Below are 16553 nucleotides of genomic sequence, written 5' to 3' on the forward strand. Positions count from 1 at the left end.
GGAGGATAGGATTTCGTATGCAGAGGCAGTTAGGAAGGTAGGACAGGGAAAGCAAGATAAGGAAGGAGAAGGGCATTTGGCAGTAAGGGTAGTGCAGGAGGATCAGGGGAAGCAAGGTGAGGATAAGGGGTTTAGAAAAGGGCATTTGTCAGTAGAGGAAGTACAGGAGGAGAAAGAAAGGGTGTGGGGGGAGAAGTTGGAGATAGTGGCATTTGTGACAAGAGTAGTGAATACAATAGTGATGGTTAGCAGTAGGACAGAGAGGTTAAAGTTAGTAGTTGAAGCAGCAGTACTAGACATGGGTATGAAGGGGTTGACAATGGGGCAAGTATCAAGGGAGTTAGGGAAGTTAGGGAAGAAGGTTGTTGTGAGTGATCAAGTAAGAGAGTTAGGGAAGGTTTGATTGATTGATTGATTGATTGATTGATTGAAAAGTTTATTAACAGATTGCAGAATGGGTACAGTACAGTACAGCTCAATACATACAATTGTTAAGAGGATGCAGACCTGAGAAAGACTTTCGTCTTGTTTCCATCAGGGTCCCCCATTTTCAATTCATCATATGACACACATGACATACAGATAGACAGTACTGCTACATCTATACATTTATGACATACCAGATTTTCAAATACAGTACTGTTTGTGATACTAAAAAAAATCCAGAAGAAGAGTATATACATTTGACATAGAAACTGTGCATTGGGGGAGGTTGGGTAGGTGGGGTGGGGCTGTACATTGGAGGTGGGGGGGGGGGGGGGGGACACTGTACATTGGAATACTGACATACATTTGACATAGAAACTGTACATTGGAGGAGGTTGGGTAGGTGGGGTGGGGTTGGGTGGGGCTGTACATTGGAATACTGACAAAGCCATGCTTGGTCTTTATTGTACAACTGGGTTAGGACATTTGTAGGGGCCAGTTTTGAATTGCAGTCTCCCGTAGGTGTTCTTTGAGAGTGTTTTTGAAGGTGGGTAGTGATTTACATTCCTTTACAGCTTTGGGTAGGGCATTCCACATTGTTGTGGCATAATTGCGAAACGTGTTTAGTCCCTTGTTTGAGCCGAATCTGGGTTTTACATGATTTGTGGAGCTCCCTCTGGTGTTGTGATCGTGGTATTCACTGACCTTTGGGAAGTATTTTGACATGTACATGGGTACCTTGGTCGTGTAGTGTATCTTGTAGACCAGGCCCATTGCAAGTTGCTGTACTCTGTTGTCTACTCTAAGCCATCCTAGGTTGGCAAAGTGTGCAGGGGTGAGGTGGGTTCTAGGAGTCAGGTCAAGCAGTAGTCTGACTAGTTTGTTTTGAGATGTTTGTAATTTGGTTTTTAGTGCCTTTGAGGTGCTTTGGTACCATGAGGTGCAAGCATAGTCGTAGTACCCTTGAATGAGTGCTCCTGCCAGAGTCTTCAGGGTATTCTTGTTTACCAGGGAGGAGATCCGGTACAAGAATCGAGTTCGTTGATTGACTTTTTTTTATTAGATTGGATGCCATTTTGTCACAGGAAAGATTAGCCTCTAGGATGGAACCCAGGTAGGTAATTTCATCTTTCCTTGTGACAATATTGTCACCCACTGTAACTGAGAAGCCGTCTGTTTTGCTGAGTTTGTTATTTGAACCGAAGAGAATGGACTCTGTTTTGCCCATGTGTAATGATAGTTTGTTGTCGGCGAGCCATATGCAGATTTTGCCTAGTTCCGAGCTGAGGGTTTTTTCAACCTGTAACTTGTTCTTGTCAGAGACCAGCAGGGCTGAGTCGTCCGCAAACAGGAACAAGTTGCAGTCACAAGCTGACGACATGTTGTGGTGAGTGTTCAAAAAAAGCCAGAGTCAGCCCACAGGAGGCAATGAATGACTCATAGATTAGGTTTGGATAGGGTGGTGATGTTAGGGATGGGGTTTTGTTTTGTGTGTTATGGGGTTGAATGGATTGTACAGTATGTGGCGGTATGCGCCTTTTGTGGTCGCGATCTGCCATTAATCATGGAAGAAGAAGAAGAAGAAACGTACTACGTCACTGTACGTCCTCCTGCGTGAATCTGACGCAGCTGAACAACAGATGTGTATTGGAATCTTGGGGAAGGAGTAGCTAGTTAGCTAAACATTTCTAGCTATATTTTGCGTCCCGTTTAGATATGATTGGCGACAAAGTAGTCGATTAAACGATCAACGGGGTAGTTTATTTGTTAGTGTAAGGAATACACTCGTCAAGATGTCTGCACCGGGTGGAAATGGAAACAAAAACACGAACACGGAACCGTGGGGCGGCTTCGATGACAACATCACCCAGGTAATGATGTTAGCTAGCTGCTAGACTACAGTATATTATATAAGATGATCTGCTGTCGCTTACTGATGTAAACTTGCTATTTAACGAATATCGGTAACGTCAGCGAGACTACATGGTTTTGCAAGTTAAGTTTGTAGAATGGAGGACGTGTCGTTGTGATAATAACTCATGACTAAAATGCTATTGCTACTACAGTTTGATTGATTGATTGAAAATGTTATTTAACAGATTGCAGAATGGATACAGTACAGTACAGCTCAATACACACTGGGGATGCAGACCAGAGAAAGACTTTCGTCTTGTTTACATCAGGGTCCCCCATTTTCAATTCATCATAACAGATATATGACATACATGACATACAGATAGACAGTACTGCTACATCTATACATTTATGACATATCAGATCTACAAATACAGTACTGTTTGTGATACAAAAAGAGTATATACATTTGATGAAGAAACTACATTGGAGTAGGTGGGGGGGGGGGTAACTGTACATTGGATTATCCACGAAACCTTACTTGGACCCAAGAAGAGGGTCTCGTGTATTATTGGGTTAGGACATAAACTGTATATTGGAGGGGGTTGGGTTAGGACATTTTACAGGGGCCAGTAGTTTCGAATTGCAGTCTCCCGTAGGTGCTCTTTGAGAGTGGTTTTGAAGGTGGGTAGTGATTCGCATTCCACATTGATGTGGCATAATTGCGAAACGTGTTTAGTCCCTTGTTTGAGCCGAATCTGGGTTTAACATGATTTGTGGAGCTCCCTCTGGTGTTGTGGTCGTGGTATTCACTGACCTTTGGGAAGTATTTTGACATGTACATGGGTATCTTAGTGGTGTAGTGTATCTTGTAGACCAGGCCCATTGCAAGTTGCTGTACTCTGTCGTCTACTCTAAGCCATCCTAGGTTGTCAAAGTGGGCAGGGGTGAGGTGGGTTTTACAAGTTAGGTTAAGCAGTAGTCTAACCAGTTTGTTTTGTGAAGTTTGTAATCTTGTTTTTAGTGCCTTTTGTCAAGGTGCTGCTTGGTACCACGAGGTGCAAGCATAGTTGTAGTACCCTTGAATGAGTGCTCTGTTAGTCAGGGTATTCTTGTTTACCAGAGAGGAGATCCGGTACACAAATCTCGTTCGTTGGTTGACTTTTTTTATTACATTGGTTGCCATTTTGTCACAGGAAAGATTTGCCTCTAGGATGGAACCCAGGTATGTAATTTCCTTTCCTTGTGACAATATTGTCAGTGTCACCCACTGTAACAGAGAAGCCGTTGGTCTTGCTGAGTTTGTTATTTGATCTGAAGAGAATGGACTCTGTTTTGCCCAGGTGTAATGATAGTTTGGTGCAGATTCTGCCGAGTTCAGAGCTGGGTTTTTTTTCAACCTGCAACAGCAACCTGTCCCTGTCAGAGACCAGCAGGGCTGAGTCGTCCGCGAACAGGAACAGGTTGCAGTCACAAGCTGATGACATGTCATTTGCATAAATTAGGAACAGTAACGGTCCTAAAATGCTTCCTTGTGGAACACTGCAGCTCACTGGGAGGGGGGGGGGGTAGTGTACCGTTTACCTCCACCATCTGTTCTCTCCCCTCCAGGTAGGAATGCATCCAGCTCACTGATAAACTCAAATCAAAACCAATTGCTTTTAGCTTGTCAATCAGAATGGAGTGATTGACAGTGTGAAGGCCTTTTGTAGGTCCAGCATGACCATGCCGCAGTATTTGCCTGCGTCCACCTCTTGTTTGATGTGGTCGTTCAAATAGAGAAGGCATGTGTCAGTGGAGTACCCAAAAAATCCAAGCCTGCTTGCCTCAACGACTAAATCAAATCAAATCAAATTTATTTATAGGGCCCGACAACACACGTTAATGTCCCCATGGGCCGTACAGGTCTTCTTTAAACAAGTCAAGAAGAAAACATAACAATAAGTCAAGAACAGAACAAGAACACCATAAGGTCCAAACATTTTTAGATGAATGCAAATAAATGAAATAATGCAAGCACTCCCAGACATACCCCACGCGAAGGTAAGGAAAAACTCACTAAAACCTAACAATAGGGAAAAAAGCTCCACAGGCAGTGTGGAGGAGAGAAACCTTAGAAGGGCCATTCAAGGGGGGATCTCCCTTCTTAGATGTTGGTGATAGTAGTGCTGCAGACGGACAGTTGGTAAGCATGCACTCATGTGTGTGGTGAAACACAGATGAGTGCATGCAATAGCAACTGTACATTTTGAAAGATTAAAGATAGAGCTAATAGCGATAGCAACTGAACATTTTGAAAGATTAAAGATAGAGTTGATAGCGGATCTATTTGAGGCACAGGGGCGGCGCAAAGAGGGTCCTGTAGCTCTCACCTCCATAGCCATGAAGTGCTTTGAGAAGCTAGTAAAGGGCTACATCTGCTCCTCCCTCCCCATCAACATGGACCCCCTGCAATTTGCATACCGCCCCAACAGGTCCACGGAGGACGCCATAGCCCATGTGCTGCACACAGCAGCATCACACCTGGACAAGAGGAAGGGGAACTATGTGAGAATGCTATTCATCGACTACAGCTCGGCATTCAATACCATAGTCCCCTGCAAACTCATAGCCAAGCTCAGGGACCTGGGCTTGAACTATGACCTCTGCCAGTGGGTCTTGGACTTCCTGACGGGCAGACCCCAGGTGGTGAGAGCAGGCAACTGCACCTCCTCATCCATCACCCTCAACATAGGGGCCCCCCAGGGCTGTGTTCTGAGTCCCCTCCTCTACTCCCTGTACACACACGACTGTGTGGCTCAGCGGAGTAGCAACACAATCATCAAATTTGCTGATGACACAGTGGTGGTGGGCCTGATCTCTGCCAACGACGAGAGGGCCTACCTGGAAGAGGTCAAGGTCCTGGCGGGATGGTGCCAGGAAAACAGCTTCTCCCTGAACGTCAGCAAAACAAAGGAGATGATTGTGGACTTCAGGAGGTCGGGGGTCAAGGACTACAGCCCCCTCAGCATCGACGGGGCACCGGTTGAGAGAGTCAACAGCTTTAAGTACCTCGGAGCTAGGGCTGGGCGATATGGCCTAAATATGATATCACGATATTTTCTGACCTTTCGGCGATACACGATACACATCACGATGTTTTTCTTTTTTACCCCAAACGATTCATTATGAGGCTTACCAAGACAGTATTTGAGTTTGCAAGCTAACATTAAAGACAAAATAAAATACCCATGCATTTAGCATTTTTATATTATATATTAGATTTAGATTATTGGATTATTAGATTATAATATATTGCATATATTTAGCAATGAGATATTATATGATTTAGATATGAAATATGATGAATTGAAAATGGGGGACCCTGATGTAAACAAGACAAAAGTCTTTCTCTGGTCTGCATCCCCTTAACAATTGTATGTATTGAGCTGTACTGTACCCATTGATGTTAATAAAGTTTTAAATCAATCAATCAATCAATCAATCAATCAATCAATCAATCAATCAATAGCATTTTAGCATTTTTATGAAACTACTGTATATTTGTATGTCTCTAACTGTTTTGATGTATTGAAAATGGAGGACCCTTATGTAAAAAAGCCGAAAGTCTTTTTCTGGTCTTCATCCTCCTGTACTGTATTGTACCCATTCTGCAATATGTTAATAAAGTTTTCATTCATTCATTCTGACGGACAACAGAATAATTTTGATTGACAGTCGAGTCTGCCAATTACGTCACACCGCTTGCACCCCGCCCTGCTGTTCTTAGCACCAATCGGCAAGCACTATTAGTTTTTGACTTCCTGAATGTCCTGTGTGCTGCCATCAACAAAGCTACTAACATTAGCTCCCCACGACCGACTAGTAGGAGAGCAGTGCTCCACAGGATGACTAAATGAGCCATAATGATTTTACCTCAACGAATGTTATAATAAAAGCCTTTCCATACATCTGTCTGATTGAAAACTTTATTAACAGACCGCGGAATGGGCATATCTCAACACGGGCTGAGATATGAACGAGTAACATGTGGACCAGATTGACGCGACACAATCCTATTGGGCAAAACATCACGATATCCACGATACGTTGAAAAAGTGTATCGTTAATGAACTGTACCCGATATTTATATAATATCGTCATATCGCCCAGCCCTACTCGGAGCCTACATATCCGAGGACTTGACATGGACCACACACATTGACAGTGTTGTGAAGAAGGCACGACAACGCCTCTACTTCCTCAGGCGCCTAAGGAAGTTCCAAGTCAGTCAGAAGATCCTCAAGAACTTCTACTCATGTACAATAGAGAGCATCCTGACTGGCAACATCACCTCCTGGTTTGGGAATAGCACTGCACAAGACCGAAGCAGACTACAAAGAGTGACACGTTCAGCCGAACGCACAATCGGAGGGGGGCTCCCCACCCTCCAGAACATTTACAACAAGCGGTGCAGGGGCAAGGCTAAGAGAATCATTAAAGACTCCAGTCACCCGAACAACTGCCTCTTTGAACTGCTGCGGTCAGGCAAGCGATACCGGAGTCTCAAGGCGAGCACAGAAAGACTCAGAAGAAGCTTCTATCCCCAGGCCATCAGGCTGCTTAACGAACAATGAACACTACACAACAACAACCATCAAACGCACATAGCACACACATCCACACGCACACACTCACTTTAAACAAACACACTGTAGCACCCACTCCCCACACTTTGTAGCACACACTCACTTTAAACAAACACACTGTAGCACCCACTCCCCACACTTTATATTTATTGATGAAGGATTGCACTACAACTCGTACACCTTACTGTAAATTGTACCTAAATTGTACCTCATCCCATTTCTGCTTTGCACTATATAATATTGTACATTAGTACACTGCATAGTATTGTATATTATATGGTAACTCAGTTACGTCTATTCTGCATCGAACATTGTACATATGTCTATACTGAACACTGTGACCTCATTTTCTACTTCTAATTTACATGCTATACTATGTTATTTGATACTATCTTGTCTAGCACAGTCTCTGGAGCGTAACAGTAAGAAGCATTTTGTATGAAAGTATTCTGTACTTCTGTATGACAACTATTAAAGAAACTTGAAAAACTTGAGTGGGATGTTCTGAAGCCAGATTGGAATTCGTAAATTAGATTTTTTTTCCCGCAAGGTACTTTTCGACCTGTTCGTATACTCTTTTTTTCCCCCCATGACTTTCGAGATGGAGGTAATAATATAAACAGGGCGGTAGTTGCCTGGGTCCAATTTGCTGCCCTTTTTGTGCGGGGGGGGGATACTCTCGCAATTTTGAAGTCTTTGGGTACGTGTCCCTGTTTTATGGAGAGGTTTATTATGTGTGTGATGACTGATGACTGGGGTGATGGCGGCTGCTGAGTCTCTGAGGAATTTGGAGGGGATATTGTCATGGCCAGTGGCCTTGTTAGGTTGGAGGGCGCTCACTTTTTTGTGTACCTCAGCTGTTGTTACGATTTCCAGTTTGAAGTCGTCTTTGCGGACCCCTAGGTTATTGTAGTAGGCTACTATCTGTTCTACCCCATAATGCCCTGAGTGGGAGGGTCGTTTATTTACCAGTGTTGTGGCTATGTTTGTAAAGAAAATGTTTAAGATGAGCGTGTTTTCTGTCTTTATGTTTATGTTTGAAAATCTGGTTCAGTAATGGTCTTGCATAGTTCTAATGTCTAACGTCTATACCTGACAACTATTAGTTAACTGTAATTATAGCATATAAAGATACATGACGTGATGCCACGATGGATTACGCTATATATATAAATAACTTATACAAGAGATGCATATCATTTTTACATACAGTATCTGTATACTATATCTGTACATCCCCTACATACTCGTACTAGTTACACTGCTGGCTAGTACGACTTACTACCATAGTGTCTTTATACCTTTATCACTGTACTGTACATTAATACTACAACTCTGTACATACATCTGATTAACACTATTACTCAGTAGTACTCGTTTATATATTTTATACCCAGTTTAATCACCTGTACATTGTATATTACTATTGCACTTTACTGTTACATTTGCACTCTGGTTGGGTGCCAGACTTCTTTTTGTTGTACTACTTGTGCTGTATGATGACAATACATTTGAATTAGGGATGTCCGATATTATTATTATTTAAAAAAAAAAATACATTTCTATAACCTTTATTTACCCAGGCAAGCAAGTAAGAACAAATTCTGATTTTATTTATTGTCAAAAGTATGCATAATGTTGTGTTAATTACACAACAAGAGATGTAATGTTAATTACCTGAAATTATTCCGTTTTTTGGGGGGGGGAAACCCTGCATATATCGATATCGGTATTGGAAATTAAGAGTTGGACAATATCGGTATATCTGTATCGGTAAAAAAGCCAATATCGAGCATCCCTAATTTGAATCTAATCTAATGTGACAAAAAAACAAAGGTGATTTAACTTTGGGGTTCCTGATTTCAGAGGCAGGTTTAGTTAATTGTCGTATCATCGATGTCCTCCCTCCTTCAGGGCACCGGCTCGGCTGTGATCGACATGGAGAACATGGACGACACCTCGGGCTCCAGCTTCGAGGACATGGGGGAGATGCACCAGCGCATGAAGGAGGAGGAGGAGGTGTCCGAGGAGGCCGCGGCGACGGAGGAGGAGACCGGGGATGACGGCGAGTTTCTGGGCATGAAGGGGATCAAAGGTCAACTGGGCAGACAGGTGGCTGACGAGGTATGTAGCAGTGTTGCTTCCTCAAGTACTCCACAGTGGGGCGTAGCAGTGTTGATACCGCAAGTACTCCACAGTGGGGCGTAGCAGTGTTGATAGCTCAAGTACTCCACAGTGGGGTGTAGCAGTGTTGATACCCCAAGTTAGGGCTGCGCGATTAATCGGAAAAAAAATCACGATCTCGATTCATAGACCTATGCAATCTCATTTCTAAATGACGACGATTCTGATGCATTTGTGTCAAATGGAGATACATTGCAGTAAAACACTCGCTCCTATTCCCCTATGCATTCACGTCACGCTGCATTCACGTGTTGACTTATTTGCTTCGGAACAATCCCAGTTGCGAAGCAAAACATGCTATTAATTTAACATTCACGTCATACATCAGTGTTCTCCCATCTATCTTCCTTACAGCGCTCACTGCCGCTGCCCTCCCCATTCCCACAATGCGTATACAGTCCCTGTTACTATAGTAACCCAGACTACTCTTTTAGGATAAACAGTTCACACAACACGGCACTTGTCGAACGAGCAGGAAGGAGGCAGAAACAGATTAGCCTACTTGGAGCCTAGACAGAAAGTTTTCAAGCAAAAGAAGAAGAAAGAAAAAAGTGAGCGACACTGAGGACAATCCTGGTTCTTCCCTGCAGAAAAAATGTGTGCATCACTACAGACAGTGGCTCAAACATCATAAAAGCATCCGCACTAAATCACTGGACAAGGCTTCAGTGTTTTGGCCACAGGCTACATCTGGCTATATAGGCTGTAAGGTGAAGGCTGAGAAGTGGCTAGAAAACGATTCTCGTTCCCACCTCGGCGGACTACACAATTTTCATTCTGGGCTAAAGATCTATTGGTGTAGATTTAGGAATAAAAAGTTCTCCATTTACAATCCTGCCCATTTTGCGCAATCATAATTTTAAAGTCGGGACTAGATCTTTCCTCGCGAACGGATACTAGTCACTAGGGGTGTAAAGGTACACGTATCCGTACCGAACCGTTTCAGTGTGTTACCGTACCGAACAGCTGTGTACCGAACGAATACAACGGTATGTTAACCACTGACGAGTGACAACTGCCCACCGGGGGCTGTTTTTTCACAATCTAATATAATTATTATTATTTTATTTTTTTACAACCGATTTATTAATTTCATATATAGAATATTCGTTGACAGTAGAGCTGCCGCGATTACCGCATTACCGCGGTATCGCTGTTACATCACGGCCACCGCAGAGTAGGCTGAATACCGCGTCACCGCTGTTTTTTATAATAATAATAATAAATTACCCTCCTCTGGTTGGGCTTGCGGCTCTGCAGATATACCCTACTCATCTATCGAGGTTCCAAGCGACCCTATTGGGTACCAGAAAAGTCACGTGAAACATTGCAGACCACTGATTGGTCAGAAGAGAGACGCGTCACACGTTGTAGCGTCATGCAGTGTGTTACCACCAATCGGCAAGCGCGTATTAGGTTTTTACTTCCTGAATGTCAGATCATCACAACACGGCTAATAACGTTAGCTTTAACTCTCCGCCGGAGTGGACTACGATCGCTCCTAAGGAGTACTAAACGAGACATAATGATTTTACTGTCTGCAACGAATGTTATAATAAAAGCCCTTCGTTCTATACACTTGTCTGATTGAAAACTTTATTAACAGACCGCAGAATGGGACAACTCAGCACGCTCTGAGCAAAGAAAGGAACTGAGATATGAATAGAGTATTGCTTGCCTTGCTATTGTCCGGTAAATACGCTGATGTTATTGAACGTATAACTATATAATGTTAATGCCACAAAACGAATGCCTTTATTATAAAGTAGTAACTTTATAGTAATAATAATAAGAAAGGGTCGGGGGGGTTAGGGGTAACCACCCCTGCCCGCGAGGCCGCGACACAGAGTGAACGGCGCACGACCAGAGGGTAAACTTCGAATCCGTGTTTCACTTTCAATAACTAATGCGTGCTTGCCGAATCCCAAACAATATTCATGCTGCAAAGTCATCCTCTAAAAATAGACATTTAGACTAGAGGCAGGCTATATGCTATAAAGAGTAGACTACTACTAAAAAAAAAATGCATTCAAACTTTTATTTTTTTTATTTTTTGTGTGCATGCGGTAATAACCGCAGCGGTAGGAAATATTTTGCAAATTTGTGCGGTAAGGAAATAATCAATACCGCGGCAGCTCTAGTTGACAGCCCTACAAGTACAATTAGTTACTGCACACTACATCACCCCTGAGTGGAACATGGAAAGCCAAACTTTCCCCCACTGTACCGAAAACCCGTACCGAACCTTGACTTCAAAACCGAGGTACGTACCGTGGTTTTTGTGTACCGTTACACCCCTATTAGTCACGCATAGTTTTATTTGACGTAATTGGTGCGAGTTCTGTCACGTATCTTGCACTCGACCAATAGCAGCTCTCTTTGTTGCCAAGTTACAGACCACAATAAATTTGTGTAAACAGTAACGTGATGTTAGCATGTCATTAGTGATGCACCGATGTGAAAATTGTGGCCGATACCGATAACCGATATTAATATTGCTGTTCTGGTCGATACCGATATTTACCGATGTCGATATCTCTGTATAGAAAACACTTTTTTATGATAATCAAATAAAGAGCTATTTTCCAAAACGCATAACTTTTTTACTTTTGTAACTTATTTTCAGAAATGACTGATATTTTGAAACTATTTAAGGCCAAAACATGTAAAAAGAAAAAAAAAAAAAAAAACATTTTTTTATTTTTTTTTATATATCGGCCCTATCTTGATATCGGGCCGATACCGATGGGAAAAAAAACGGCCATATCGGCCGATATTATATCGGCGGCCGATATATCGTGCATCACTACATGTCATCCACGGAGTACATCTCGACAAATGGACAAAAAACACATTCTAACGTTCGCAAAATAGGTTTCTAAACAATTTTATATGCATATACGCTACTTGCTATAGGCAAGCGATTGGATACAGCTCAGAAACAGGCCACAACGTACGTGTTATTAACCATACATTTAAATTAGGGATGTCCGATATTATCGGCCTACCGATATTATCGGCCGATATCGGCATTAAAATGTGATATCGGAAAATATCGGTATTGGTTTTCAAATTATTATTATTATTATTTTTTTTTACATTTTTATAACCTTTATTTACCCAGGCAAGCAAGTAAGAACAAATTCTGATTTTATTTATTGTCAAAAGTATGCATAATCTTGTGTTAATTCCACAACAAGAGATATGTAATGTTAATTAAAAGGGGGGGGGACCCTGCATATATCGGTTGATATCGGTATCGGAAATTAAGAGTTGGACAATATTGGTATATCTGTATCGGTAAAAAAGCCAATATCGAGCATCCCTAATTTAAATCCTATCCCCTTCTCTCTACACCAACAACACAGCATTGCACACGCTGTGAAAACGTCTAGAATGTTTCAAAATGTTGTTAAAAAAACATCTGGGAAATTATTCGATAAACCTCCATACACACAATCCGTGATGCATGCAGCAAATTTGTATCAAAAACACTTTACCTTGTGATTCCAAACCTGCAATATTAAAGATGCTGGTACAATTTTCTAAAGATTGAGGTTGTACACAAAGCAGTTCAGTGGATAGTATAATGAGAAAAATAATAGACCCACACACTTTTGATCAAGATAGTTAATCAATCAAAACACTACACCATCCCCTTAATTTAGAATAATGTCAAAAAATGTACAAATCAATAAGTTACTCATTAACTCATTCCGGGGCCAACGGTGCCCTCTGCTGATGGCCCTTTCCGTGCCAGCGCTTTAGTCAATGGGAGGACGGGATATTTGCGAACGCTTAAACTATATCTTAAATTATGGCTATGGGTCTAATACACCCGTCGCTTATCAATGACTTGCTTGCAGTCAACATGTACGAAACGGATAGTTTTTTCATCAGTACATTTCCGTTTGATACCATTTTGAATACGAGTATAGTTTGAGATTTCTAGTAATTCCAGAGAAATCTGCGATAATAGCCCTTTAGTGGAATACACAAAACACGTTTTTTCCGGCTGATTTATGAATAGTTTTCAAATAAACGCTAGATTATCGATAGTATATGTGTCCTCATGTACTAAGAGAAGCGGGGTTTGAAAAATTGCTTCTAAGTACTTTGGTCGGCGCGAACCTCACACACACACACACACACTCCGATGGCTGTGATAGGAACATCTGATTACCCAGGGCTGTACGTTAACTTTTTTTGCACATAGCACTGGTGCTACAGAGGTTGATAGTTTTGTAGCCAAAATCTTGTAGCACAAGTATAAAACGTGTTATATTTGTAACAGTCACAAATGTGCCTATTGTATTTGTGTTATTTAGTTGCAGTCAGGGAACAAACTTAACTTTTTGACTTACCAGCCATTTGGCTGGTAGATTTAAAAAAGGCAGATTTTTTTACCAGCCAAAAATTTATAGCTTTTTAGTATATCGCCATGTGTTATTATTACTATAATACTCTCATATGCTATTTTCAATTAATATCATAAACAACATAAGGAATATTAGCATAATTTTGAGTGGACTGAAGGAATGAGTCCGCGTTAATAGTTTTAAATGCAAATAATTTATTGAAACATAGAAGTGGGGTCGGTTGGGACACACACACACACAATGGGGGACCCTGATGTAAACAAGACGAAAGTCTTTCTCTGGTCTGCATCCCCTTAACAATTGTGTGTATTGAGCCGTACTGTATTGTACCCATTCTGCAATCTGTTAAATTAAGTTTTCATTCATTCACACTGTTTCAACTCACCACCCCCGCATCATATTGTAGTCTAGTCTGTCTTCAAACTTCCACTCCTCTCGAAACTTTTTTATATTTGAATATCAACATTATCTGTCCATCCTCATTAATCCTCAGTTTACTATAATATACTCCTGACTGACTTCATCGTCTTTCCAAACACGCACACACCCTTTCCCCAGTCCACACTGTCTGCTGTTCTCTGGCTTTGCCTCTGATCAGGATTAGCTTGTTAGCTTACGCTAATGTAACGTTCATTTCGGGCGATGTGGGCATAAAGGAATGGCGACGATGCAAAGCGTGTTAGATGCATTTGACCCGTTGTGAGAGAAAAAAAACACCACAGACTTATTTCGGATCGCAAAATAGCCGCACTGCTGTGTAGCGCTGCTCCTCTGCTTGACCGCCCTGCGCCGCAGACAATAGCACAGACTGGGCGGATATGACTTGTTGAGTTGTCAGAGTTTTTTCAAAATAAGAGTATCATATGAACCTGAACGTTGCTAGCTGCCGGAGCCATAGTTATTATAGCTGGAGCTGCGCTTAGGCGGAAATGAGACCCGCGACAGGATTTTCAAAATAAGAGTATCGATATGAACCGAATGCCTATCGCACCAGTGCTACTGAAGTAAATCCATTCATCGCACAGACCGCTGTTGCTGTAGCACGTGCGATATATATGTCTCACTGTACAGCCCTGGATTACCCCAAGATTTGTAACATAAAGGCCTTACCTCACATCTGATGTCATGCAAAAAGATTAATCCAATTCCTGATCACCATTCCAAATATCGATTGCGTCCATTGATCCAACGTTATAGTCCAAAACACAATGATCCACGATGCTCCACGAGACTCTTACCCCGAAAATGCGATCGTTACAAAAAGCACGGTTTAGGTCTGGTAAAATACGACACTGTGATCGGTACAGAAACATGTTTCAGGTTCGATAAAATAGACATAGAATGTCCCTTACCTTACCCAGAAGGTACTCTAAAAAGAATAATCCCAGTGATCCCATGGGCGATCGCGATTACTCGTTTATTATGTGTATACGGGAAACTATAGTTTTTGAGGCGAGAAAATCTCAGAGCGATTGCTCTGCAAGAACTCCTCCCCCTCAGAGCGAGTCAGGACAGAGAGGGATCAGGACAGACACTGTCTAAACTAAACTATCAGAGTTTAAAAGGTAGACGATACTGCCACCTGGTGAGATTCGATCATCATTGCAATTCCAACGTAGGCAGATGAGCCAGGGAGACCTAGGGAGCTCCGGCTGAGTGTATAGAACGGGGATCAAAGGAAAAGGATCAAAGGATCAAAACCCAGAGAATTCTCAGGTATGGTGCTCAACGCATGGCGGCGAAACCCGACTTTTCTCGGGTTTGGCGCAGAAAGTGTTAAGTAATGTTGCGTTTCTTTTTCAAATGTAGCCAAGAGTAAAGACCCTAACCCTATCAAAGCGGCAGTCAAAGTGTATATTTTCAGCACTACGTTTGTTTACCAATGATTTTAAATGTTATTAGCGAAATATGAGCTTATAAAAATCTCTGTGCATTGCATTGGCAACCGGATGATTTAGATGTGAGGAAATGACGCCGTCATGAAATCATGAAATGAAGTCATAAGAAAGAGGAGACCCAGGGCTCCTTCCATTTACTTGAGCATGTACTTTTAGGTGAATTTTCTGAAAATATGACTAGGGCTTAAGAGGTTAAGAAACATAAGATAAGATATTCCTTTATTGATCCCCTTGGGGAAATTCAGGAATCAAACATCAATGAATACGAGAATGGTAACAATAAGTAGTAATAAGATCAAATAAAATGAGGTAAGATAAAATAGTCAATTATTTACAGAAAGTGTCTTGCGTGTAGTGTTAACTCTTTCTGCGCCAAAAACGAGTATTCTCGTGTTTCAAATCCAACCGCTCAGCGCCAAAAACGAGTTTTCCTCGTTTTTAGATCCTTTGATATTTCTTTTTGATTTCCCCATTCTAAACACTCACGCAGACCTGCCTGTGTCTCCCTGGCACCGCTGCCTACGTAAAAATTGCAATGATGATCGAATCCCGCCAGGTGGCAGTATCGCCTACCTTTTGAACTGGGTCTCTCTCTCTCTCTCTGTGCATCTGGCTGCAGGAACCCCTCCCCCTCTTAGTGAATAGGAACACAGCAATCTGTCGGAGATTTGATCGCCTTAAACCTATTGTTTCCCAATGGACATGAGTAATTGCGATCACGATGGAACGACTGGGATTATTCATTTTGGAGTACCTTCTGACTAATTAGCCATACTATTGTATCCATAGTTATAATACAGAACACACGATGGGTCCGCAAACATCGTGAAAATGGTCAATAACGCTGGCGCCATTGAGTAAAGATGGGAAAACAGAGTGGCGCTCAATGAGTTAAAGGTGCAGGGTGCGTGTGTGTGTGTGTGTGTCCAATAACAATAATATATATTATTACATGGCATTATATGTTAACTCACATTTCTTGACCCCTGTCACTTTAACCTCAGGTGTGGCAAGCAGGGAAGAGACAAGCGTCCAAGGCCTTCAGCCTGTACGCCAACATCGACATTCTGCGGCCATACTTTGATGTGGAACCGGCTCAAGTCAGAAACAGGTGAGAGAGTTGTTGATTGACCTATCTCAAATCCTGCCCTTTTACATTTAGTCATTTAGCTGAACGCTTTTAT

The 16553-nt window shown here is 42.0% G+C and overlaps 1 protein-coding gene across 1 annotated transcript in view; it reads left to right on the plus strand.

Annotated features, from left to right (window-relative positions):
* The first annotated feature begins 2056 nt into the window (after positions 1-2056).
* The window catches only part of yipf3 (Yip1 domain family, member 3), a 31127-nt gene continuing 16630 nt past the window's right edge, over positions 2057-16553 (plus strand). Inside the window, exons 1-3 of the mRNA XM_084321348.1 lie at positions 2057-2297; positions 8823-9032; positions 16374-16480. Coding sequence (XP_084177474.1) covers positions 2220-2297; positions 8823-9032; positions 16374-16480 — 395 coding nt within the window. The 5' untranslated portion in view covers positions 2057-2219. The remainder of the gene's footprint in view (positions 2298-8822; positions 9033-16373; positions 16481-16553) is intronic.

This window comes from Notolepis coatsorum, assembly GCF_963971535.1.
Source record: "Notolepis coatsorum genome assembly, chromosome: 9".
Classification (NCBI taxonomy): domain Eukaryota; kingdom Metazoa; phylum Chordata; class Actinopteri; order Aulopiformes; family Paralepididae; genus Notolepis; species Notolepis coatsorum.